Source organism: Brassica napus, chromosome A7 (assembly GCF_020379485.1).
Source record: "Brassica napus cultivar Da-Ae chromosome A7, Da-Ae, whole genome shotgun sequence".
Taxonomy (NCBI): Eukaryota; Viridiplantae; Streptophyta; class Magnoliopsida; order Brassicales; family Brassicaceae; genus Brassica; species Brassica napus.
Genome location: NC_063440.1, coordinates 13,456,087 through 13,482,260, shown reverse-complemented (window position 1 = coordinate 13,482,260; position 26,174 = coordinate 13,456,087). Strand labels below are relative to the sequence as shown.

At 38.3% G+C, this 26,174-nt stretch overlaps 3 protein-coding genes and 1 long non-coding RNA gene across 7 annotated transcripts; 2 read left to right on the top strand and 2 right to left on the bottom strand.

The window, feature by feature from the left end:
* Positions 1-548: 548 nt before the first annotated feature.
* Positions 549-4,197, bottom strand: LOC106358269 (protein RCC2-like). The gene is made up of 16 exons (XM_048736807.1): positions 3,731-4,197; positions 3,565-3,626; positions 3,410-3,477; positions 3,213-3,334; positions 3,013-3,136; positions 2,857-2,908; positions 2,366-2,483; positions 2,255-2,285; positions 2,151-2,174; positions 1,944-2,068; positions 1,773-1,854; positions 1,565-1,687; positions 1,427-1,480; positions 1,273-1,345; positions 1,162-1,195; positions 549-1,080 (listed from the first exon to the last, which is right to left on the bottom strand). Exons 1-16 carry the CDS (start codon positions 3,921-3,923, stop codon positions 752-754), a joined length of 1,614 nt encoding a protein of 537 aa, XP_048592764.1. The 5' UTR covers positions 3,924-4,197; the 3' UTR covers positions 549-751.
* Positions 4,198-6,334: 2,137 nt separating this feature from the next.
* LOC125576140 (glutathione S-transferase T3-like) lies at positions 6,335-7,141 on the top strand. Its single transcript, XM_048735524.1, has one exon. The coding sequence runs from the start codon at positions 6,335-6,337 to the stop codon at positions 7,139-7,141; it is 807 nt and encodes a 268-aa protein (XP_048591481.1).
* A 2,315-nt stretch (positions 7,142-9,456) lies between these two features.
* LOC125576535 lies at positions 9,457-12,142 on the top strand. 4 transcript variants are annotated; one of them, XR_007314955.1, is made up of 7 exons: positions 9,457-10,016; positions 10,108-10,172; positions 10,250-10,348; positions 10,560-10,796; positions 11,061-11,112; positions 11,194-11,280; positions 11,683-12,142. It is a non-coding gene; the product is annotated as an uncharacterized LOC125576535 (long non-coding RNA). The 4 variants fall into 4 exon arrangements; XR_007314953.1 differs by having other exon boundaries at positions 9,460-10,016; positions 10,096-10,172; XR_007314954.1 differs by lacking the exon at positions 10,250-10,348 and having other exon boundaries at positions 9,469-10,016; positions 10,096-10,172; positions 11,683-11,809; positions 11,913-12,142.
* Positions 12,143-13,927: 1,785 nt separating this feature from the next.
* On the bottom strand, positions 13,928-16,199 carry LOC106356455 (aldehyde oxidase GLOX-like). Its single transcript, XM_048736806.1, has one exon. It carries the CDS (start codon positions 16,094-16,096, stop codon positions 14,276-14,278), a length of 1,821 nt encoding a protein of 606 aa, XP_048592763.1. The 5' UTR covers positions 16,097-16,199; the 3' UTR covers positions 13,928-14,275.
* Positions 16,200-26,174: the final 9,975 nt, after the last annotated feature.

The following is a 26,174-nucleotide window of genomic DNA, read 5'->3' as shown; positions in this document are numbered from 1 at the left end:
CGCCACTTAAGGCAGCCTTTTTGTTTTGTGCAATTAAGACATGAACACATGAAATTTGATTTTAAAAAAAGAATCACATGAAAATGTGGGACTATGTGAAAATGAAATCAGAATAGAAAATAATTATTTTAACATTGTAATAAAGTCATATATAGTTAGTAACACTGCCTGATCTCACCTTACTCCTTAGAAATTCTTTGTTTTCATTTATTCTATTTTTTTTGGTATGGGATTGTCTCAACTCTCACGTATGCAGAAAAAGTGGACACGCATACAAACGAAGCCGTAGTCGGTAGCAAAAAGTTGTGTGTGATAATATAAGCTCAGGGATTGCGTGTGAAGATGAAACAAACCATTCATCACGACCAACAAGAACTTAAAGTATGGCTAGTATCCATATTTAAAATCACTAGTTGCATCTATCTCAAGTCAAACATTTTGCGGACTGATTCACTGTTTTCTCGCACTCGGCGACATTTATATAATCTTACAAGGTTCCCATCTGACCTGAGACTAGTCGATGATCAATTGAGTTCTGAAAACTATAATAACGGAAATGTTGTCTCTAGAAAAATAAATCATTCGATGTGGTTTACATCAGAATACAAAAGCCGATCAAAGTTCTCAGCCTAAACAAATGTTTGATAAAAATGTTTCTCAGCCTCTCATTGTATTAAAAAGAAACAAAAAAAAAACTGTTAAAAAAGAAATTAAACCACATCGAGAGAAGTCGGAGTCAAAGTAAGTTTTTCTAAGACTTGCGTGGTCTTCCTCTTCCCCGACCGGTCTTCACCGGCGAAGCTTTTCCATTACCGGTGCGTCCGCCGCGACCACGTCCTCCACGGCCACGTCCTCTGCCACGAGTGGTCTGTTTCTTGCCATTGGCTTCTTCTTCTCCATCTTCACTATAGTCACTGTCACTGCCTTTAGCTTCCTTCTCCTTGTCGCTGTTTTCTTCGCCACTGTCTTGTTCAGAGTCAGACGAAGCCTTTGCTGCTTTCCTCTTTCTACCTCTTTTGGCAGGTACTTGTTGCTTTGTTGTAGTTGCCACAGTTTCTTCTTTGGGTTGTTCAACAGTCTCTGTTCAAAACAAAAGAAACACGTCAGATAATATGATTAAACTCCCTAGGGGAGAGAGCAAATTATAATGCGAGTGTATACCTTCTAATGATCCTTTCCCGTCGTATATCTCGAGCTGCAAGACGTATAAACCGCATAAGGAACCAGACGAGGGATCAATCAAATAAGAAATGATTCAGTTTCTTTTCTTACCTGCTCAAGACGATCAGCGATATCTTCTGTTCTGTCAACTATGACCATAGAATGGCAAAACCCGCATGCCACACTGCATAAACCACACACAATGGATTAAAAAAAAAGGTTCCAACTAATCATCTCTGGGGTAAACTCTTGAGGACTCACTAACCCCATTACATGCATTCCCTCGAGTATATCCACCTTCTTAGGCGCCGCAGAGGATCTAAAACGAGGAAGAACAAGCACAGTGAATAGTCACACGTGGAGCTTAAACTATAAGTTAAGTTATATATAGTGAGGCATTTACTTTTGACCGTGGGGACCATAACCAAGTTCACCATACTGAGCATGACCCCAGCTTATGCAAGAACTATCCGCACCAACAAAATGATGCATGCTTCCTGAATCCATCCAACGCAAGTTCCAACCACTTGCATAAAGGAATCAATAATTCGTTAAAAATCAATCAATCATCAAAAAAAGTAACAATAAGAATCTTGACTTAGAAGACAAACCTTAGATCCATCATAGGTTTAGGGTACATCCAATCATCACCATTGTTCTTGATCTTTCCCCACATATATAACTGTCCTCCCCCTGAAAAAATTCAATTCAAATTTAGATAATCTGGAACACAAGAGGTAAAAGAGAGAGAGAGAGAGTTCAGATTAAAAAGTCAACTTTACCCGCAGTACAAGCAGAGTTTGCAGAGCCAGCTGAAACAATGGCATTAGGAGGCAAAACATTATTCCTCTGAAACACATCAATGCGGCGAGGAGACCATTCATCTTTCTGTTCCCTATGTCCAAGCCTGCATTGCAATTCACAACCAACCAACATCTAATCCCACTCTTCAAAATTCTAAAACTCAGAAATGGGCTAAAGGTACCAACCTTCCATATCCACCAAAGCCCCATCTGCAATAATGTTTCAAGGTTAAAAATCGAAAGAGAATATGTATAAAATGATTGGAAGTTTGAGCAGAGAAGCTACTTACGTGTAAACAAACCCATTCTTATCGACAGCGACTGATTCAGAGAAATTTAACATATTAGAATTTGAAGTTAGCTTTCTTGAAAGGCAAAGATTGATAGAATTAAGGTTGTACCTGTATGATTCGCTCCACATGCAACTTTGACAATCGTTTCCCCGGCAAGAGAGGCTATGGCTTTAGGACGTGGCTGAGCTTCGTAGGCGAGTTTAACTGAGCCATCCTTCATATTGAACTGAAAACACACAGACACAACGTTTTAGAGTACAAGGCAGAGACATATAAATGTAAACTATTCATCAAGTTCAAATCAGAGAGATAGAAAATTTTAACATGAGAAGATACACGAGCTCATAAACTTGTTCGGAAGTTTCAGACTAATCCACAAACAATGTGATCCAATCAGTGTTCTAAACGATTTTTCTTAAACGATCAGTACAGATGTTCAAAAATCGGTCTAAGCACAAGCCAAATCAATAATCCTCGCCCTAATTACTGTCTAGCGATTTCTTGAACATTGGATCCAATCATGAAACTATGCTACAACTACAAAAACAGTAGTTGGAAGAAAGCATTGATCACAAGATTTGACTACGAAACAAAATTACCTCGTTATCAGTTCCATGACCAAGTTGACCATATTGTGGGAGTCCAGCGGTCCTATAAACAAACAAACAAAACACTCTAAAATTGAGCAAAGCCATTTAAAGGCAAAAAAAAAAAAAAAAAAGAGGAACAAGAACAAAAGATAAAGAAAACCATACAGTATAGAGGCTCCTTCAGTAGAAGATAACCACACAGTGAAGTCAGCCCCACAAGCAATGCTCGTGACCTCATCAGAGACAACACATGGAACAGGCGACGATTCAACTTCTACAGACACAAACCCTGCAATAGAAAGATTTCATCATATAACGGTTGTAATAAGACTGCTTTAAAAGACAATCAGATTACTAGCATATACCGTTTTTGGCGGTGCCTAAACCCAACTGCCCATGCTTATTCCATCCAAAAGCAAACGACCTGCCTTCCTCGCTAACAACAACCGTATGGTTCCTCCCTGCTCCGGCCTTCACAATCTTGTACCTTCAACAAGAAACACAATCCCCTCAACAAAGAGTTAGAATCAATCCCTCTCTCAAAAAGGAAACAGAAACTCACTTGGAGAGTCCAGACACAACCGTTGGCCTGTCACGTTGGATCATATCACCATGACCTAACTGCCCTTTCTGAAAACACACGACACCAAACCAATAATCTCAGAGAAGCCTATTTAAAGAGAGTGGAAACAAACAAACAAACAAAAGAAGCACTACCTCATTGCGTCCCCAGGTGTAGCAACGACCTTCAACATCCAACGCCACACAATGACACGACGCTATAATAAACACACACATCATAAAGTGTCAATCTTTGCTTCAACAACGCACAGATCTAAAAAGAAAAACAGAACCCATTAAGAGGGAAACGAAGGATTATTACCGCAACCAGATGCGACGAATCGAATGTTGACGCCGAGGAGAGGCCTTAAGCGAGTGGGAGAGAGCAAGTTGCCTTCGACACCTTTGCGTCTTCCAACGATGTCCCAGGAAGTAGCGCCGCAGAACAAAAGCTCACCGCCCTTCTCCTCCGAGCTCTCATCCTTCTTCTCCAAGGTTGAATTCGTCGCTGCCATCGAGAAAGGTTTAAACTTTTTTGAAATTGAAAACGGATCTGGAGACGGGTAATGGAGTTTGAGGCTTTGAAAGTGGCGGGAAAGCAACGGCTAGTGAGCTGGGGGCGACGACAAGGATTGAATGTAGAAGAGGGGAAAGAATGGGGAGACAGATTCAGAAACCCTAAACGGATTGAAAGTACAGAAGAGCTACGAATGGAGTAAAAAAAAAAGGGGTGGGTGAAGATATAAAGTAGAGGAGGAGGGGAGATATAAAATAGAAAAGGGATTAAATTGTGAGATTTGCATTTACCAAGAATATATCATCATTTTTAAAAAAAATTGTTATATATCATTCCTCTTCTTCCGCTTTTGCTTTTTTGTGTGTAACGTTTGTCTTTATGAGGAAAGGGTAGTAAATACAAAGTTTATTTCGTAAGAAAGGAATAAAAACATATTTTGTTCTGTAATTTTCTGAAACATTTTTTTGTTTTGTTTTATCATATGCTGACATGATGACATCAATAAAGTATTCGCTGGTACCAAATAGTTTCATTACATACAACAAACTCATCCCATAATAAAAGCTATTTTGCTGATGGTACCAAAGGAAGACAAACATATTTCTTTATTTGTTCTGTATTTTCCTGAAATTATATTATTTATTTTCTCATATGATGACATAAAAAGTATTCACTGTTGCGCCAGATTGTTATACAATGCCATTTTGCTAATGATCTTTTTGAAATTCACATAAATATTCAATAGAGATGCTCTACTTTGTAACGTAAGAAAATAACTAGAACAAAAGTTTCTGCAAATAAATTTACAACAATAAATATACAGTTACAACCAATTTATTTACAACATAATTTTATAGCTACAATCCAACCAATTATTCACATTATATACTTATAAATCATTCAGAGTCGTGGAAACTTCAATTCGATTTCCAATCAAGTACTTTTGTACACTGACATTCAAATCATAATCAATAACACCAATACACCACCATCTTATGAAATCCGTTTTTATTTGTTTATTAGTGGGAGACTGGTAGTTGATTCAAATCTAAGAGCACCATTAACCAGGTTGCTTAAGGGGTGGCTTATAGATTTTTGGAATTAAAAATAAAAGAAAATGATGTAATTAGGCAAGGGACGACGCTTAATTAAGCGAAAGAAGCGCCGTGGTTTATGGACACGTGTTAGCCATTGAGAGCGTGTCTTTCTCTCTCTCTCTCTCTCTCTCTTTCTCTCACGAAAGTCTCTTTTTTTTTCCTCTCTCGATGATTCCGCCTCTCCTCTTGTGTCTCTCTCTTGGCGAATCAACGTCAATCTCCTCTATCTCGTGTTCTCTATCGACGGAATCAGTCGTCGTTGATCTCTCCTGGATGGAATCCGCCCCAATCGGCGTGCCTATCGCTCTCCCCGATGACTCCGTGATCTCTTCTGGTGATAGCTCCTCAAAGATGATCTCTCCTCGACGTGATCACTCGAAGATGATCTCTCCTCGTCTCTCTCTCTCTGCTTGGACTCCCCGATGAATCTCTCCGTGACTCTCTGTGTCGATCTCCTCGATGATGATGAAGCAGACGAAATCTCTATCGCCGGGCCAGAGTAAATGAAAACGAAAGGTAAATCTGTATCCTTATTTGTTATTTTGATTAGTTGTTGTGTTGGTATGTGCCTCATGATTTGTCTTTGTCTTTGTTGCTTCATATGGATGGATCAAAGAAGATGAGAAGGCCATATTGACTGTGATTCTCGTCTGCAATAGAGGTAAAAGTTCTAGAGGATTTGCTCTGTTAAAATGATTGAACGGTTGATAAAAAGCTTTTACAATGCAATAGAGATTTAGGATTTGCTTTGAATTCATATGGTTTAGGTTCTGCTTTGAAATTGAATTGGAACTGAATTGAATCAAGTGTGTGTTTGTCTGTGTGTTTGTCTTTTGAGCTGCTACTGATTTTTGTTTCGTTTTTATATGTTTGTCTGTTGAGCGCAATGAAACAAGATAGTTGAGGAAGGAACGTCAAAGCAGATGACGAAGGATCGTCAAATCAGAGGAGGAATACAGGTAAATGTCTTCATGAATTATTCTCATTCAATGCCTTTTGTTTGAGTTAGGTTAGTAATAAATAGAAGTGATTTGTGTCTGTATGAAAAAGAAGTGGTGAGTTAAATGAAAAAGTAGTGGTTGAGTTAAATGACTTGCTTTGAGGATGATAAAGTGTTTGCTTTGTGTGTGTATTACGGCTGTGATAGAGTAATTAATAGAAGGTAGATATATGTCTAATTCGAATTTGTTTGTGGTTGGGTGTTTTCACTTCTTCAATGCGAGTGTTCATTTCTTCTTTAAAACTCTTGCCTTCTCTTCCAACTCCAAACAGACTCCTATCTATTTTTTCTCTCTTCTCTTGACTTTGGAAAATGGACTTTAATCCATTTAGCGAGTCTGCTAACTTTGTTGACTTACTTACCAGTCAACAAAATGTTGCATCGCAAGCTCCCTTCTTAGGCAGTGGTGGCAGTGGTGCAAACACTGAAGCCATCCGTAAAGAAAGAAGAGCGTGGACCCCAACCGACGATGTAGTACTCATCAGCTTGTGGCTGAACACGAGCAAAGACCCTATCGTTGGGAACGAGCAAAGGTCTTCAGCATTCTGGAAAAGAATTGCTGAGTATTACAATGCTAGTCCGAAGCTTGCTGGGTGTGAGAAGAGAGAGGCAGCTCACTGTAAGAATCGCTGGCACAAGATTAATGACGTAGTTTGCAAGTTTTGTGGAGCATATGAAGCTGCAAACAAAGAGAGATCGAGTGGGCAAAATGAGACTGATGTCCTCAAGCGAGCCCATGAGATCTTCTTCACAAACCATAACAAAAAGTTCACCCTTGAGTATGCTTGGAAAGAGTTGCGTAATGACCAGAAGTGGAGTGAGCTGTCTGCGTCAAAAAAGAGGAAGTGTGAGGACAGTGAACATTCAGCAACTGAAGGAAGTATTCGTCCCGAGGGTGTTAAGGCTGCAAAAGCCCGTGGTAAGAAGACGATGGAGGGGGGAAAGGATCTGGACGCGTCGTTTGAGACTATGTGGATCATCAAGCAGCAGGATCTTAAGATGAAAGAAAGGGTGTCGAAGATGAGGCTTCTTGAGCGTCTCCTTGCAAAAGAAGAACCCCTTGCTGATTATGAAGAAGCTCTGAAGAAGCAGCTCAGTATTGAGTTGATGTCTAATTAGATGAAGTCTATTAAGTCTCGGTTTTAATCTTTGTTTGTTGGTTAAGTTTCCTGGTTGTTGTATGTCACTGTTTTTGATCTCTGTTTCTGTTTTATTTCATCGGCTTGTAACTTATGTTTCATTGTCCTGGTTAGTGATGTTATAAAAAGGTTTATGTTCTTGTTTTAATCTCTGGATGAGTGATCATTTTGGCTGAGTGATCTTTTATGTCCAACAGATATATATGTTTTATGTGACTGTTTTTGGATGAGTGATCGTTTTGGTGTTGTTCTTCTTCAGGATGGATCGCTTGAAGATCATGGTGCATTGTAAAGTGTGGACGAGTCACGGACGTGTGTACTGTGGAAGAGTCACGGACTTGAAGAGTCATGGATGTTTGATACTCAGTTTCACGGACTTGTGTTGTGTAGTGTTGTCTACTCTTTTGTTGTCTTGTGTTGTGTAGTCTTGTCTACTCTTTTGCTTGTTTGAGTAGTGTAGTCTTGTCTACTATTTTGTTTGCTTGTGTAGTCACGGATTATGGAGATACGTATTCTCCTTCATGTTCTCTATAAAACAACTTCTTGTTCTCTCTTTGTAACCATACAAGCAATTTCATGTTCTCTCTATAGATTGATCAAAGCCATTTCATGTTCTCTCTATAAAACAACTTCTTTTTCTCGAGTTTATAACAGTCTCTTTCACACCAAAAACAATTACCACCAAACTTGTTCTTGTTCTTTCTTTATCAAATCTTTTTTCCGTAGCCGTCTCTTTATCAAATTTTTTTCCCGTCTCTTTATCACAATACCATTTTCATATGGCATCTTCTTCTCAAACCCCTCTAGATGATACATTTGATGATACATTTGATGATGCATTTGATGATGCATTTGATCAAGTCTTTGATCAACATTTTCAAAATCTTACCATTCGTGATCTAGAACGAAAGAAAAAGAGAAAAAAGCGAGCTTATATCGAAAGAAATCGTGAAGAAGGCAATGTGCGTTTATGGAATGATTATTTCAGTGATACTCCAACGTATCATGAAAAATATTTCCGACGACGTTTTAGAATGAACAAACCATTGTTCCTGCACATTGTGGATCGACTCTCTAACGAAGTTGACTTCTTCCGCCAAAAGAAAGACGGTCTCGGAAGGTTGGGTCTATCAGCACTCCAAAAGTGTACGGCAGCCATTCGTCTATTGGCGTATGGTACTTCTGCGGATACGGTCGACGAATACCTCCGCCTTGGTGAAACTACAAGTCGGTCATGCTTGGAGAATTTTGTGGAAGGTATTATACATTTATTCGGTGTTGAGTACCTAAGAAGACCAACACCGGCTGACCTTCAACGACTACTTGATATGGGAGAGTACCGTGGATTTCCCGGGATGGTAGGAAGCATCGATTGTATGCACTGGGAATGGAAAAATTGTCCCACCGCTTGGAAAGGGCAATATTCGCGTGGTTCGGGTAAACCAACAATCGTTTTGGAGGCGGTTGCTTCATACGATCTCTGGATATGGCATGCGTTTTTTGGACCTCCAGGTACCTTAAATGATATAAATGTTCTTGACCGCTCACCTGTTTTTGATGACATAATAAATGGTCAAGCTCCGCAAGTGACTTACTCTGTCAATCGTTAAAAATCCAGCACTTTTTTGGGATAAAGTCAAAATTGGAAAGATTATGAGAGCATGTATCATACTCCATAATATGATAGTAGAAGATGAACGCGATGGATACACGCAATTTCATCTTTCCGAGTTCCAACATGCAGAAGACAACGGAAGTTCACATGTGGATCTCAACTTTTCTACAGATATCCCTTCAAATGTCGCCAATATGATGGGTGTTCGAACTAGAATTCGTGATAGACAAATGCATGAACAACTAAAAGCTGATTTGGTTGAACATTTGTGGAATAAATTTGGATATGATGAAGACAACAATTGAGCTCGGATGTTTCTTTCAAATTATTGTCGATTATTGTACTAATCTTTGTTCTTATGTTTTAATAATAAAATTTATATTCTAAATGTTATGATTAAATATGTTTTATATAATAAATAGATTTAATCTTATATAAAATAATGTTAAATAAATTTTTTTAAGCAACCCATAATAAGCAACTTGCATTGGAGGTTAAAATATAAGAAGTTGCTTAAAGAGGTGCTTAACACCCATTTAATACTAAAAAAATGTATAAGCACCCCAATAGAGTTGTTAGGGATAATGGTGCTCTAACTAATACTAAAAGGGATATATGAGGAGTAGCCAGGCTGTCCACGTAGGCAATTAAAATCATCCAATGAGGAACTGTTTTTTTGCCACGTCACACAGGTGTTGGGTTGTTTTATTTTCTTGATCCGTAAATTGTAAAATTTGGCCCAAAAGCCCAATCCAAAAGAAACCCTACAGCGATAAAGTTGAGACGATGAATCTCTTATGCCTCTCCTATCTTCGTCGTTTCCACTTCTTCAACTGATCGTCGATCAATCCACACACTACTCCATTTCTGTGCAATAAATCCTGCGAAATCTCCTTTATGGCTCCCTTTCGCCTTTCTACCCCTAAGTTTCTTTATAATTCTTTTTTCCCAGATTTATTACACACAAAATTGTGTGTATTCTCTAAGGCTATGAATTCTAACAGCAAATCCACTGTTTGCGGCAATCTTATCTCGAAGAAACCAAACAGAAAGAGCGGTGTCTCCTCCGCGGAGCTGGTCAATCGTACCGGCAAAACCGGTGTCTCTCCGCCAAACGGCAAGGCCGTTGTGTTCTCCGACGTGCCGATCAAACATAGCGGCGGAACCGGTCAAATGAAAAAGTACTATACTGCCACGTCAATTTATTCCTTCCGCTGCTCTCATGCATCTTGATGTTCAGGTACGACCTTTGTTGGTTAGAATCTAAAAAGCACTATATTGGTTTGTGGGTTTCAGTAAAGTTCAGAACTTTGCTTTAGATTTGTATGCAGGAGATTGAGTTTGACTTGGAGTCGAAGGGAAGAAATATTTTTCAGGAGAAGGAGATAATTTAGAGGTATATACATAAATGTTTAATGCTTGTGGCTTTTAGTTGGGAAATGCATACGTTGAGTGTTTCTTCCTGTTCTGCAGTAACTGAGATATAAGAAACTAAAGACTTAGCTTACTTCACGAGAAAAGCTATATGGCAAATCTGTACTCTTAACTTATCAACATCAACGTTTCAACTAGGTTTGTAAATTGCATCTGAGATCTTGCTAAGTCAGTCTTGATGTTAACAAGCAAAGTCCAAGTGCTATCACTATTTGTATCCATTACAGTCCTAGGATGGTATCTGACAGTATATATTCATATATTACAATATTGCTTCACAATGCCAGTCTTGAGCTTAGGTTGTTGACTACTTTAATGTTGGTATTGGACGTGTTTCTCTGTCTCCCAGAATTCAAGCATTGGCATGGAGAAGTCAAAGCTAATTTAGCAGCAGCATGCCTGATCCCATTCTTGTGTTCTAAGGTATAACCTATGATGAAGGGGAAGACTTCATTTTGCAGAGATCCTTTGACTGGCATTGTGAAAGGGACCAACTTAGACAAGAGATGAAGGTCAGAAAAGTCTTCTAAGGAATCACTTTCCTCCAATTAAAAAATTTGGAAGAAATCGTGTACATGCTTAGGAGGTAAATATGAATATCATTAACATTGGTGACAGCAATTTTTTTTTTCCAGAAAAAAATAAGCTTTTTTTCCCAGAAAAAAATAGGCTTTCTGTTATGTATTCTCTATGATGTGATTCATGGGAGAAAAAGCGAATCCATGCATAGTGTGACAAAGTTATATATAGAGGCACTCAGTTAAGCCCATTCCCAGAGAGAAACTTGCAATAATTTGTAGTTTAATTGGTTAAAATGTATGGTTTCATGACGATCTTGCTCATGTTTCAGGCTCTTTCTTTGCTAATGATGCATAGTGTGGAGTTTCTGTTCATGATGACAAGTAAGTGATGAATTTCTTATTGGTTAGCCTGAGATATTCTCTTTTTGAATTGTAAACGCTCTTATTCTGTTTGGCTTGCAGGAGACCTTGAGTTATTAAGCATGTCTGGTGCTCTTGAGTAACTGAACTATCATGGAAAGACATCCTTTCCAGAAGATAATTATTCAGGTGACTAGAACCAAAATCCTATAGTAACATCTTCTTCTTACAAGCTTGAATCTCAGAGTTCTTTCATTTTGTTTAAACATGGAAGTTGATCGATCCCTCATGACTTCCTTTCCGAAATATTTGCAAAGGCACTCTCTGAGGCCATGTACCATGCGTCAATGCATGTCAGCATGATGGTGTCAGTGTTAGTTTGAATTTAGAGAACCATGAACTTTTATTTGCAGATATGATCAACTTTAGAATCTTATACATGTTATCACTTTTATTTGTTTGCATTTGAAATCTAGATTTGTGCCAGTGTCTCATAAAGTTTTCTGACATGTCAAGAGTCAAACAAAAAGTATAATAATCTGGTGCAACTTCCAACCTTGGTCTGATTATTTTGTTATTGATTGTTTCTAGATCATCAAGAATGACAATCTCGATGAGCTAAAGGAACCGGTAATGGCACGTTCGGTCCAGTGCATCATGGGAAATGGAAAGAACCATATTGCGTTCAAGAGGATCCACAGACCAAACTAATTAGAAAGTAAGCTCATTTTTATTTTAGTAGTCAAACAGATGCCAAGAACTTGAAAAAGGTATACAAAAACATGTATTTATTCCCATTCATTGTTTTGTGTCTATCTGAGAGACTACGTTACAGTAGCTGAGAGAATGTTAAAGATGATAGATATATCATTCATCTTTTATTTTCTATTGTGCTAACTAAACACACGTGGGATGATCAATCTGCCTGGAATCGTCCAAGAATTTGTTTTTTCGCTTTTACAATGAAATTTCCAAAGCAGAGATATTGGATATTATCATTGTATTCAGATTTGTAAACATGTGTTACATATACATTTCTTTGTTTCTAATATATAAAAAAAAGGTGTTCACAGAAATAAACGAACCTCTAAGAGAAGTTATAAACTGATGAACTAAAACCTTCGTGTGGTCAATTGAGAAAAGAAAAAGGCAAAAAAAAGGGGAGGCATTCAGACAATTGAAGTTATGACCTTTAACACCTAAAATGAGTTCTACATCTCACAAGTAAAGAATTAATGTAAGGACAAATAAGAAGGAAAAATAACAAAGCAAAGATTAAACATAAATTACACCTGATAACTAAAAAAAACAAAATTCACAAACTAATCAAAATTCCATTATGGCATTCTCTATCTTCTTTTTTCATCCCATCTCTTTCTACCATCTCTCTAAATTTTTTTTTAAAATAACCCCAAAATTAATCTACTTTTCCTGCATTTAGACTTGTAGCCATATTAGTTATTTTTGGATTAAAATTTGAAATCAATCTTATAGTAACACATGATATGTTGAATAAGACAAAGATTAGATTTGATATTTCAACTATAAATATATTTATTTTAAAATTAAAAAAAAACTTGAAAAATTTGATGTCTACATTTAGGCTCAACATATATTTTTTATATAATTTTCAGTTCTAAAAATATATAAGATATGTACGGGTATTTATGAAATTAGACTTGGTTTCAGTCCCATTATCTCGACTTTTTATTTGGTTTGGATAATAATGTTGAAAACCAATTAATATCTGGAAAAAACGGTTCCAATCAATTTCAGGTTTACCAATTGGTTTGGTAAATTATGATAAATATACAAGATAATTTGAGTTTTCAGATAAAATACCAGGTAATATTAGGTTTTCATATAGAAATTTTGGTAATATATATTCCCCATATTTAGTGTGGTAGTCATATTAATGTATGGATTAAAAAAATGAAAATCTGTTATATAACAACACAAAATGTGTTAAATGGAAAATGTTAAAATTTTATATTTCAATTTAAATCAAACAAAAATACAAACAAGTTATAACTTAAAATAGATATGCGAAACATTTACAAAATTTAATACAAATTCCAAATAATACAATTAGCATACTGGGACAAAAAATTCAATTTTAAAAAAAATTAAAAGTATATAATCCGCGCGTAGCGCGGACACGGACCTAGTTGACAGTAAACGAATCAATTAAGCCAACCTCGTTATCTAATCATTCATCGCCAAACCGTTTCCTTTCACCATGATTAATCCCAGTCTATTAACTCGGTTCTTAGTTTTTCTTAAATTTTAACTAAGAAAAGCTAAAAACCGTCTCTTAAATAAGAAAAGCTAAGAATCATCTCTTAAATAAAAATCGTCTTTTAACCGAAAAATATGTTAAAAAAGGTGTCAAATCATGAGTTAAGAACCTCGGTTAAGAGATCGAAGTTAATCATGCCTTTATATAATCCAGTATTTAGGCCAACTCCATCGGCAGGATGCAGAGGAGTTCTAAACTTATTAAAAAAAAATTAAAAATTTTTTTTGTCAGAATAATATCTTGCATGCCAACTTCATAGAACTTTTTAAAAAACTCTAAGAGCACCTCTAATGCGAGTTCTACCCATTGGAATTCTAAAAATTCATGTATATGTATATGTATAAATTGTATATGTGTATATAGTTGTGAGGTCTATTATTTTGGATGAGGTTCTTCACAAAATAATAGACCTCACAACTACATACACATATACAATATATACATATATATACACATGAACTTTTAGAATTCTAACTATTGGATGTGCTCTAATTGCTTTTTAATTGAATTAACTTTTGGTACAAAATACAAAAATTAAATAAAAAATAAAATCATTATCAAAATATTAATGCTTTTATGATTAAGAACTTGATGTAGGTTCTTTGCCATTGGAGGTGCTCTTAGCAAGTTGTATATTAAATCAAGAACGTGCTTTCATGTAATTGAGACAAAAGTTAACTAAGCACTCTTTTTCAGTTCATGTTTGTTCTACGTACTACTTCGATCTCTTCGTGCACTACTAGTCTTGAATTTCTTACACGCCAATCAAACTATGATATGTATTCCGTCAGGAAAATAGTTATCCATCATCGAACCGAGAAGACAAATTCTTATTAAAAAAACATACACAACTTGAGCAGAGAAATGAAGCCAAATGAATATGAATTACTGTAACCTTACCCAAATACCTTCACTTGGAATGTTTTGATTCACCACAAACATCATATAATAACCAGGCGGCGCTATAATCGCCGATCTTGGAGTCCTCACTTGAACCTCAAAGTTCCTCGACGTACCAAACAAAACACCAAAAACAGAACTTGTTCTCTTAACGCTAACATTGTCCAAAACCAAAAGCCTCTGGTTCATCGAAAACGAATGTGAAGTGAACGATGGAAACACCATAGTCACTTTAACTGGACCCTTGACTTCTCCAGCAACTTCAAACTCAACCTTCAAGTTCATCCCGTACGTAATCGTTGACTGCGACTTAGGAGACGTAATCTTTGGCCGAAGTTTAGCAAACTCCGGTTCTAGGTAAGCCGGAGAGAAAGCTTCCAAGCTTAGCTCTGTCGGGAAAAGCACTCCGGTGAAGTTGTAAAACGCGTGAGGGTTACTTCCTCCGACAAGAACTCTCCCATCACGTAGAATAATCGCTGTAGAGTGATACATTCTCGGTATTGTATTGGGGTTAAGCGACTCAAACCTAGAGTTAACCGGATTCTCGGGATGGTACATGTCCGGTACGAATACAGGTTCACGACCAAGCTCCCATGCAGCTGAGCCAGCAGAACCACCGTTGATAAGCAACACATCTCCGTTAGGTAAAAGCGTCATGTCTCCCATGACTCTAGCACGTGGCATCTTCTCAACCATCCATTGAGGATTCTCGTCGTTAATCTTGATCCTCGCACAAGTGTCAAGCGCTTTCACGAACGTTCTTTTTCTAGAAGCAAGGATGAAAGATCCTTTCGGTGCACCTCCACACACCAGAACTTCCGCGTCGATCTTGTCCGCTTCAAGATTCTTCAACGGTAATAACACGGCTGAGCCAGTGCTAGGATAGCTCCTAGGATCACCGCCAGGAATCGCCGGATAAGTTTTCACCACCGTGTTTTTAACATAGTCTAGTAATATCGCTCGGTTATTAGCAAATATGAATAGTCTCCCATCGGTGTTGAGAAAAACGTAAGGGTAAAGATTATTCTCTTCTCCTTTATCGCTAGTCTCAGCCAAAAACGGCAGCGCTATAACGTTAGGTGATGTCGTTTTGGGAAAGAACTCGTAGTTGAATTGTCCTCGGCCTCCTATAACGATTTGTTTACCGTCGGGGAGAATATGGTTAGAAGAGTACCATCTTCTCTTTGCTAAGCCATTGTTTATTTCAACCCAGTCGCATTGGTTATCATCACAAGGAGAGAATGTTCTCGCTTTTAGTTCACCGTCCCGGTCTCCACCGGTTTGGACGAGGACACCGTCCGGTCTAACCGAACCGGAGGAGCACCATGTGTTGGATTGTACAGTTAACGGACGGACCTTGTTTGATGCAACGTCGTATTCGATGGAGTGAGCTGTGCAGTCCATTTTGGAGACGGGGTCTTGTGGGTTTCTACGGCAGTTACCGTTAGGGAGAGAGATGTTCGATGGGCCGAAGTTGGTTCTGTCGAACATCACCACACGGTCGTTGCTTAGGAGTTGCATGTGCATGGCGGAGATTCCGACGTTGGAGAGGAGGAGATCCCATTTTCCTCCGGCGGCGAATGTTACGTGACATGTTAGGAGGAGTTGGAGGGATGTTAGTAAGAGATTATAGAATGTTGTGGCTCGGGCCGCCATTTCATACGTCCTTGTTTGATCTTTGTGTGTTTTGTTGTTGCGTGTGTTGTGATTTAAATGGTTTGTGGCTACTTCGTTTATATAGTAGTCGACGGGAGTTGAAACATCATTCAACGCTATTCTATATGGTAGTCTAACAAGTAACATCATTCAACGCTATTCTTCGTTTACAGATATAATTTGTTAGTTCCAAAACTATGAAAGTCAAATGTATTATTAATTGAAATTTCATTATCTTTTTGTTTTTGTTTCTCTTGAGGTACTTTTTTAGCAATTTTTTTAACTGAAAATGGTTAAATCCGAATTTATTAAAGACACATACCTAACCTCCGGAGAGGTACAACTCACAGATGGATCCTCTCCTGGATATTCAAATGGGCCGTAAGCATGGACTCATATCCGCATGACCACATGTGGAACTAATAATTTCACAATAGAGGAGAGTCGATCCCCCAACAAGGCAACTCCTCCTCTAGAAACTTTCTTGAGGTACTTCTAACATCTCTTCATTGCATATTTCAATAACATTATCTTAGTCAGCTGAAGGACCCTAAGATCGGATTGCCCTCGACTGGATTCGTTTGAATATGAACTCCGGAAAGGAGAACTGATGGAACGTTGGGTCGCACAAGGGTTGCGGATGTTCCCTTGATATTCCCGACTTCAATGGCGCTTGATATGACTCACAAGTCCGCCAAGGAAGATCTCGAACTGGTTGCTTGATATGACTCACAAGACCAACTAGTTGAGAAGTGAATTGCTCGGATATGACTCACCAAGACAATCGAAAACAAGTTCTAAAGAGAACAGAGAGTTTAAACTCAGAAACTTAATCCAAAATGATCTGATTTTATTAATGGAATGAAACACTTATTTATAGTACAAGTAGGAGACAAAGGGGCTACTTGACTAGAAGTTTGAAAGACAAATCAAATTAAAGACATTTGACTAGAATTTTGAAAGACAAAGAAGAAAGACTCTTCAATTTGCGGACTGGTCAAAGTGACCCCTCGGCTGGTTGAACCGCGGCCAAGAGCAGGACGGTCGCGGGCCGGTCCGTCTGTTCCGTCTTGTCCGTCTCCTGAACCATCTTCGACCATAAGCGTCCCAAGTCTTCTGAAAGATGAAGAATCTGTGCCTTAGAGGGATTTGGATGATCAAAGTGCATGAACTGATCAAATGGATCGATCAGTTCGTCAATACGGTCGGTACGTTCCAAACGTGCGAGAAGAGAGAAGTCGCGTCCAGTTCCTTGTTCGGCTCGGCCTAAGTTGCTTCTGGCTTGACCGTCAGTCTGAGATTGGCGAGTTGTCCGAGAGAGAGACGATCCAGTACGGTCAGTTCGGCTGATAGGTCGAGGATCTAGTCTAAGCTCCATCCCGTCCATCCGTGGATCGATCCGGTACACAGCTCGGCCTTGGTTGGGACGATGAACCTCGGTTGGAATGTCCTGATCTTCCTGATGGTCGAGTTCCTCGGACTGAGGCACATCATTCCCTCCCTCTTCAAAAGGATTTGTCCACAAATCTGGATTATCTGCCAGAAAAGGAGATAGATCAGAAACATTAAAACTTGAAGAGATTTCATACTTACCTTCCAAATCAAGCTGGTAAGCATTATCATTGATCCTTCTAAGAATCCGGAATGGACCGTCGACTCGAGGCATAAGTTTGGACTTCCTTTCTTCCGGAAATCGTTCCTTCCTCAAATGAACCCAAACCAAGTCACCTTCTTGGAAAACCAACTCCTTTCGCTTCTTGTTGGCATATCTTTTGTATCCCTCGGTTTTGGTTTCAATGTTGGCTCGAACTTGCTCATGAAGCTTTTTGATGGTGTCCGCCCTTCTTTTACCATCTGTACTAACTCTTTCACTCAAAGGTAAAGGTAAAAGATCAAGTGGAGATAAGGGATTAAAACCATAAACAACTTCAAAAGGAGAGAACTTTGTAGCTGAATGCATAGCATGATTATAAGCAAACTCAACATGCGGCAAGCAATCTTCCCAAGACTTAAGATTTTTCTTGACCAAAGATCTAAGCAAAGCAGACAAAGTTCGATTAACAACTTCGGTTTGACCATCAGTTTGCGGATGACAAGTTGTGGAAAACATCAATCTCGTTCCTAACTTAGACCACAAAGTTTTCCAAAAATAACTAAGAAACTTAGCATCACGATCAGAAACAATGGTCTTAGGTATTCCATGCAATCTCACAATTTCCCTAAAGAACAGATCAGCAACTTGTACAGCATCATCAGTTTTATGGCAAGGAATAAAGTGAGCCATTTTCGAAAATCTATCGACAACCACAAAGATAGAGTCTCGGCCATTCTTAGTTCTAGGCAATCCAAGAACAAAGTCCATAGAAATATCAATCCAAGGATGAGAAGGAATAGGTAAGGCCGAGTACAAACCGTGATTGGATGCCTTGGCTTTGGACTTCTTGCACACCACACATCGGCCACAAATTCTCTCTACGTCCTTCATCAAGCTAGGCCAGTAGAAATGATCATACACGGCCTTGTATGTCTTCTTGACTCCAAAGTGTCCCATAAGACCTCCTCCATGAGATTCCCTGAGAAACAGTTCCCTCAAAGAACATTGGGGCACACACAAACGGTTATCATAGAAAAGAAAACCCGAGTTTCGATAATACTTGCCATAAGCCACTCTGGAACACTTGTTGAAAATTTCTTTAAAATCCGGATCAGAAGCATATAAGTCTTTGATAAATTCAAAACCGAGAAGTTTTGTTTCGAGGGCTGAAAGAAGAGTATACCTTCGGGACAAGGCATCAGCCACAACGTTTTCCTTACCTTGCTTGTATTTGATGACATAAGGAAATGTCTCAATGAATTCAACCCAGCGGGCATGCCTCTTGTTCAGCTTCTGTTGACCCTTAAGGTGTTTCAGGGACTGATGATCCGTGTGGATAACAAACTCCTTAGGCCAAAGATAGTGTTGCCATGTTTGAAGAGCTCTTACCAAAGCATACAACTCTTGATCATAAGTTGGGTAGTTGAGTGTGGCGCCTCCAAGCTTCTCACTGAAGTAAGCAATAGGCTTTCTATCCTGCATCAAAACTGCACCAATACCAACACCCGAAGCATCACATTCGATCTCAAACGTTTTAGAAAAGTCAGGAAGAACAAGTAAAGGAGCATTAGTCAACTTCCCTTTAAGGATTTGGAAGGCTTCTTCTTGAGCTTGTTCCCATTTGAACCCAACATTCTTTTTAATGACTTCGGTCAATGGGGCCGCTATGGTACTGAAATCTTGGACGAACCGTCGATAGAACCCAGCAAGGCCGTGGAAGCTCCTTACTTCACTCACGTTCGTTGGACTTGGCCAGTCTCGGATGGCTTTGATTTTCTCCTCGTCCACTCTAAGTCCTTCAGCACCTACAACAAAACCTAAGAAGACCACATGATCTGTGCCAAAAGAACACTTTCCAAGGTTAGCAAACAAATGTTCCTTTCTAAGAACTTCAAGGACAGATTTCAAATGTTTCTTATGTTCATCCATGTTCTTGCTGTAGACAAGAATATCATCAAAGTAAACTACCACAAAATGACCAATGAATGCTCTCAAGATATGGTTCATCAATCGCATGAAAGTGCTAGGTGCATTAGTAAGACCAAATGGCATGACCAACCATTCATACAATCCTAGCTTGGTTTTAAATGCAGTTTTCCATTCATCACCTTCTTTCATTCGGATTTGGTGATAGCCACTTTTCAAATCTATCTTAGAAAAGACACATGAACCGTAAAGTTCATCAAGCATGTCGTCTAGTCTAGGAATGGGATGCCTATACTTTACCGTAATGTTGTTGATGGCACGGCAGTCCACACACATGCGCCATGATCCATCCTTTTTGGGGACAAGTAGAACTGGAACGGCACAAGGACTGAGGCTTTCCCTGATGTAACCTTTCTCCATAAGGTCTCCAATTTGTTTCTCAAGTTCCTTGGTCTCCACCGGATTGGTTCTGTAAGCTGGCCGGTTAGGTAGAGACGCACCCGGAACAAAGTCAATCTGATGTTCAATCCCTCGTACTGGTGGTAAACCCTTTGGGTTTTCATCTGGAAAGACATCCGAATATTCCTGCAAGACATCTAGCAAATCACTCGGAACTTCCGGTGCAAGGTTAGAAGAAGTAGAAGCCATCAGAGATTCTTTGTACACAAGTAAAAGAAATGGCTTTTGAGAGTGAAGAGACTTCTTAACCTGACTTTGTTTGACAAAGAAGTTGGAGTTCCGGACTGAGGACTCATGTTTGTCCGGTTTGGACTCTTGTTCACGGTTCTTTTTGAGTTGGAGCTGGTCTTGATGGACCTCCAAGGGCGAGAGTGGTACAAGCGTGATCTTCTTTCCTTTATGGTCGAAGGAGTGCCGGTTTGTGTAACCATCATGGACGGTTCTTTTATCAAACTGCCATGGACGTCCCAACAGAACATGACAAGCATCCATGGGAAGAACGTTGCACACAATCTCGTCTTCATAACGACCAATGGTGAGAGGGATCGTGACTTGCTCCTTAACATACTGTTCACCAGTTTCATTGAGCCATTCCAACCTGAAAGGACGTGAGAGAGGTCGAGTAGCTAGACCTAATTTCCTGACAAGAGTATCACTAGCAACATTAGTACAACTCCCACCATCAATGATCAAAGAACAAACTTTTTCAGAGATTAAACAACGAGAATGAAAGAGATTCTCCCTTTGTTCCTTTTCATTGGTTTTGGGCTGAATACTCAAGGAACGTCTAGTGACCAGTAGTGGTCCGTGAGCTGGATAGTCAAAGCTATCTTCATCATCAAAGATCGGCTTAGAATTTGGATCAAAGGTCGGGTCATGGTCGTTGTCCGTGTGGTCGTTCGCGGGGCCGTCCGTTTTATCGAAGATGGAATCGTTCCATGCCTTCCTAGCCACAAGTAATGGTCCGTGATGGGGGTAGTCAAAGGACTCCTCTTCCTTATCAAATATAGGACCAAGATCCTCCTTGTCTTCTTGTTCATCCTCGGACTCAAATTCACCATTTTCCAAGAGTATCATCACACGCTGGTTTGGACAGTTCTTGGCATAATGTCCTAGCCCTTGACATTTGAAACATCTAATGTCTCTTGCTCGGCTTGAGTCGTCTACTGCTTTTCCTTTGTCATCACGAGTGGAAACATTAGTTTTAAAGGCAGTATGTGTTGTGATAGGCGACTTACCTTTGTCTTGATAGCTTGGCTTAGGAGCATAGGCCGGTTTAGGAGAATAGGCCGGCTTAGAAGTAGTGGCCGGTTTTGAGAAACTCCTTCTCTTGAGTTGTTGCTCGATCAAGATGGCTTTGTGTAGCATCTGTTCCACACTTCCATACTCTTGAAGCTCCATACGATCTTGGATGTCACGGTTGAGGCCTGAAAGAAAGCGAGCCATAGTGGCGTCCAAAGGTTCATCCGTGTCCGTTTTGGTAATCAAAACTTCCATCTCTTGATAATAGTCTTCCACAGATTTGGTTCCTTGAAGCAAACGTCTTAGCTTCTGGTGAAGGTCGCGGTGATAATGGGTTGGCACAAATCGTTTCCTCATCAACAAAGTAAGCTCATCCCATGTCTCAATCGGCCGCTCACCTGTTCTCTTCCTGTGGGTCAACACTTGATCATACCAGTTAATAGCATAGCCAGAGAATTCAGTGGCCGCAAGCCTTACTTTTCTAAGTTCAGAATAGTTTTGACAATCAAAGACATGCTCAATTTTTCTTTCCCACTCTAGAAAAGCATCAGGGTCGTTTTTACCATCAAAAGGTGGAATTTTCAATTTCAATCCGTTCAAACTATCATCAGTACGATTGTTTCTAGCAAATGGATTGACATCACCTGGATTTCGAGTTCTATGACCTCTTCTTGGTCGGTAAGCGGATCTGACCTCGTCCTCTTGGGCGTCCTCATCAGGAAACTCATCATCTGACCGGGTATTCCTTCGCGGCTGATTGGTTCTTGTCCTTGATCTAGGATGGGACTGGCTTACTTGAAGTTCGTCAAGCCTTTGATGGATCTGCTCTAGACCTGTGTTTATAAGGTTAGAAAAAGAATCATTCAAAGCTCGCATCTGAAGATTAGATAGTCCAGCAACTGAATTTCCGGGACGGTTTTGTTCTTCATGGCTACTCATGGTTCCTGAAATTTCTTTAAACACAAAACGTTAGGATTAAAACTCACACTCTCAAATGTTTGTTCCTCACCCACACACGTGTTTCTCTCGATTTAAAAGTGATCACTCAAGTTTCCACTCAAAGTTCTATGAAGAACAGATCTCGGAATCTGGATGGCCAAACTTAAGCAAAACACACGGGAACTTTTAAAGATAGAAAGATAAGAGATTTGTTTTAAAAGAATCCGTTTTAACCTCCTCAAAGGCTGGATTTCTCCTCAGCCAGCAGGCTTCCTCTTCCACCACCAATCCACAAAGTAAACTCTTTCTTTTTTTTTTTTTTTTTTTTTATAAGTGGATGGTAATGAGGGGCCCGGATTCAAGATAGACAGATGAAGAAGTGTTTAGAAGAAAATGGAAGATGAGAAGATGGATCAAGGTAGAGAATACCAGAAGAGTGGCTCTGATACCACTTGAAGGACCCTAAGATCGGATTGCCCTCGACTGGATTCGTTTGAATATGAACTCCGGAAAGGAGAACTGATGGAACGTTGGGTCGCACAAGGGTTGCGGATGTTCCCTTGATATTCCCGACTTCAATGGCGCTTGATATGACTCACAAGTCCGCCAAGGAAGATCTCGAACTGGTTGCTTGATATGACTCACAAGACCAACTAGTTGAGAAGTGAATTGCTCGGATATGACTCACCAAGACAATCGAAAACAAGTTCTAAAGAGAACAGAGAGTTTAAACTCAGAAACTTAATCCAAAATGATCTGATTTTATTAATGGAATGAAACACTTATTTATAGTACAAGTAGGAGACAAAGGGGCTACTTGACTAGAAGTTTGAAAGACAAATCAAATTAAAGACATTTGACTAGAATTTTGAAAGACAAAGAAGAAAGACTCTTCAATTTGCGGACTGGTCAAAGTGACCCCTCGGCTGGTTGAACCGCGGCCAAGAGCAGGACGGTCGCGGGCCGGTCCGTCTGTTCCGTCTTGTCCGTCTCCTGAACCATCTTCGACCATAAGCGTCCCAAGTCTTCTGAAAGATGAAGAATCTGTGCCTTAGAGGGATTTGGATGATCAAAGTGCATGAACTGATCAAATGGATCGATCAGTTCGTCAATACGGTCGGTACGTTCCAAACGTGCGAGAAGAGAGAAGTCGCGTCCAGTTCCTTGTTCGGCTCGGCCTAAGTTGCTTCTGGCTTGACCGTCAGTCTGAGATTGGCGAGTTGTCCGAGAGAGAGACGATCCAGTACGGTCAGTTCGGCTGATAGGTCGAGGATCTAGTCTAAGCTCCATCCCGTCCATCCGTGGATCGATCCGGTACACAGCTCGGCCTTGGTTGGGACGATGAACCTCGGTTGGAATGTCCTGATCTTCCTGATGGTCGAGTTCCTCGGACTGAGGCACATCATCAGCGACCATCAAGAAAAGAATAGCATATCTTATTTAGCGCCGGTAAGAATTCATGACAACTAAATTTATTTGCCTATTTTAGTTAGAATCAAAAGTATAACGTTTTTGTGAAAAGTAAAAAGTAAAACATAATACGAATTTAAGAATATAAGTTGATTTAAGCATATAAATCAAAATGTTACCAATCATGAATTAGTTTTAAGATTTTGAAATTGTGTTTGAGTTATAATTAATTATTGTTGAGTTATAATTTTGAGTTATAGCATTTGTAAAAATGATAACTCAAATCTTAATTCTACATCAACAAAAATCTCATGTATTAAGATTTGAGGTAAAGAAAATTTTGGGTTTGTCAATCAACTACCCACGTCTGCTTTTTAAATATTGCGAATTTTAACAATTTACAATACATAATCATGTGGCCGTATACCTTAAATTTACATTAGTTAATACAATATGGTTATATACTTGTTAACCAAAGTTTTTCTCTAAATTATACCAAAAAGCTTTTCTAAAATCATATTTTCATTTTAATTAGTTAAAAAATTCTATTATTTTAGTTGTTAATTTTCTCTGGTTATTAAAAAGTTATGTAAATAAAATATTTTTAGAAATTTCACTTTAATAGTCAATTAAAATTTTCAAATAATTTTAACTTTTAACATTGATGGGTAATAAAAATTTCATGTACATAAATTATTTTTATATGTACAGAGCTTTATATATATCAACATCCTTAGTAAATTTTAATTTCTGTATTTTATTTTTAAAATATTTTTATTAAAATATTATTTATATTTAAAAATAATATATACTGTAATTTATACATCAAAAATGTTACAAACCAACAATACTGATAAAATAGTAACTTAGATTTTTACTGCAAATTCACCACATAAATCTACATTTTCTACTACATATATGTGTGCTGATGTTTTGCATTCACGTAGCCAGTGATAGATTCGTGGAAACTAACAAATGAACCCATATTTCGTTTACTATTTTTTTTTAATTATTCTTTCATTTTATTTTGACATCAACTAATTTTGGATGCATGATTGCATTTATACACACTTATATCACTATTACAGATATACAGAATATGATTTTTCGTGGAAGGAACATTATAGATTATTGGATTTACATTATGGAGGGATTTGATACATAATTATAGATTACTTGAGATTTTTTGGGATACTTCAAGGTCAAGTTAAATTCCATTTCTTGTGGTTCGTTGCATGCTAGCCATTTAAATTGTTGCTATTTTTATTGTTATAAATGAAAGAACACACAATAACATGGTAAACAACCGCCTGTTAATTGTTAATTTCTTGTGGTTCGTTGCATGCTAGCCATTTAAGTTTTGTCACAAAAATAACTCTCACCGAGAAAATGACCAAAATAAGTTTTTTTGAAGGATAAAAAAACATTTTTATCATAAGGTTAACTAATATATATTTATGATTTAGAGTTAAATGGTGGAGTTTTGGCAGGGTTGGACCTGAGTTTTATGGGCCCCAAGCATATAATACACTTTTAGGCCTTCAGCGACTTGAACATCTGATTTCTTCAAAGACCAGTAGAACTGACTTCGCTTTTGTCGCAATTATTGGTCCTTAATATAATTGTAAACTTTAGGGCTCCAAACATATGCTTGGTCAGCTTTTAGTCAGGCCCGATCCTAGGTTTTTGATATAGGGTTTGAAATTTGAAAAAATAAAAATGAAAAATTTTAAAATTAAAAAGAGTTATTTTGATCATTTTTATAGTTATTTTTGTGATAAAAACTTAAAAATGATTATTTAATAGAATTGCCCTAAAATTAAACTAGTTCCAACAGTGTAATTCCAGTTTAATTATATTTTTAAAAGTATATATGATAACTTTTTTTTTTTTTGCTAAAGCTGTAAATATCATAAAATGAATAAAAATTGTTACAAAGAACTAACTAAGCTCTGATTCTCCCTGGCAAAAAGAAATAAAAAACAGGTAGAATCACAAGATTGCTCACAAAAGTAACCACAACTCACTAACTATCTCAACCAAATGACCATTAGTGAGTCAAAAAGCTTCCTGCGCCTCCTAGCCGAGATTATGTTTCGAATCTCCTTATCAATGGTATTGAACACAGCTGCAGGGGGGATGAGATTCTGATTATGATAACTTCTTCACACAAAACAAATCCTTAGATGTTTACCTATTTGGTAACATCAACTTCACTGTTTTTATGGCCCCGTATATGTAAATGAATATTCCTTCTTTGTTGCTTAGATGACAAATATCTTTCTAATTTGATTCGTTTCAAACATTGTTTAAATCATATATGATATGTCGTGGAACGAACAATTTTCATTATTGGCTATTACGTTATCATTGGTTTGACTTACTATGTTATTTCGATTATTTGTGATACTAATTTGATCGGTAGGCTGCAAGGACAAATATGGGTAATGCTGTGTCAACATCAAACATGCAACAATTGATTATACAAGTCAAGTCTGTTACGTTTTAGTCATTCCAGGGGATGTTTATCCTGGTTCGTTGCATGTTAATTATTCTGGTCGTACCATGTTTCCTAGTGATAAATAACTAATTAACAAACACAGAACATAGCCCTTTTTTCAAAAAAAAGAAAAAACAAACACAGAACATTCATGAACA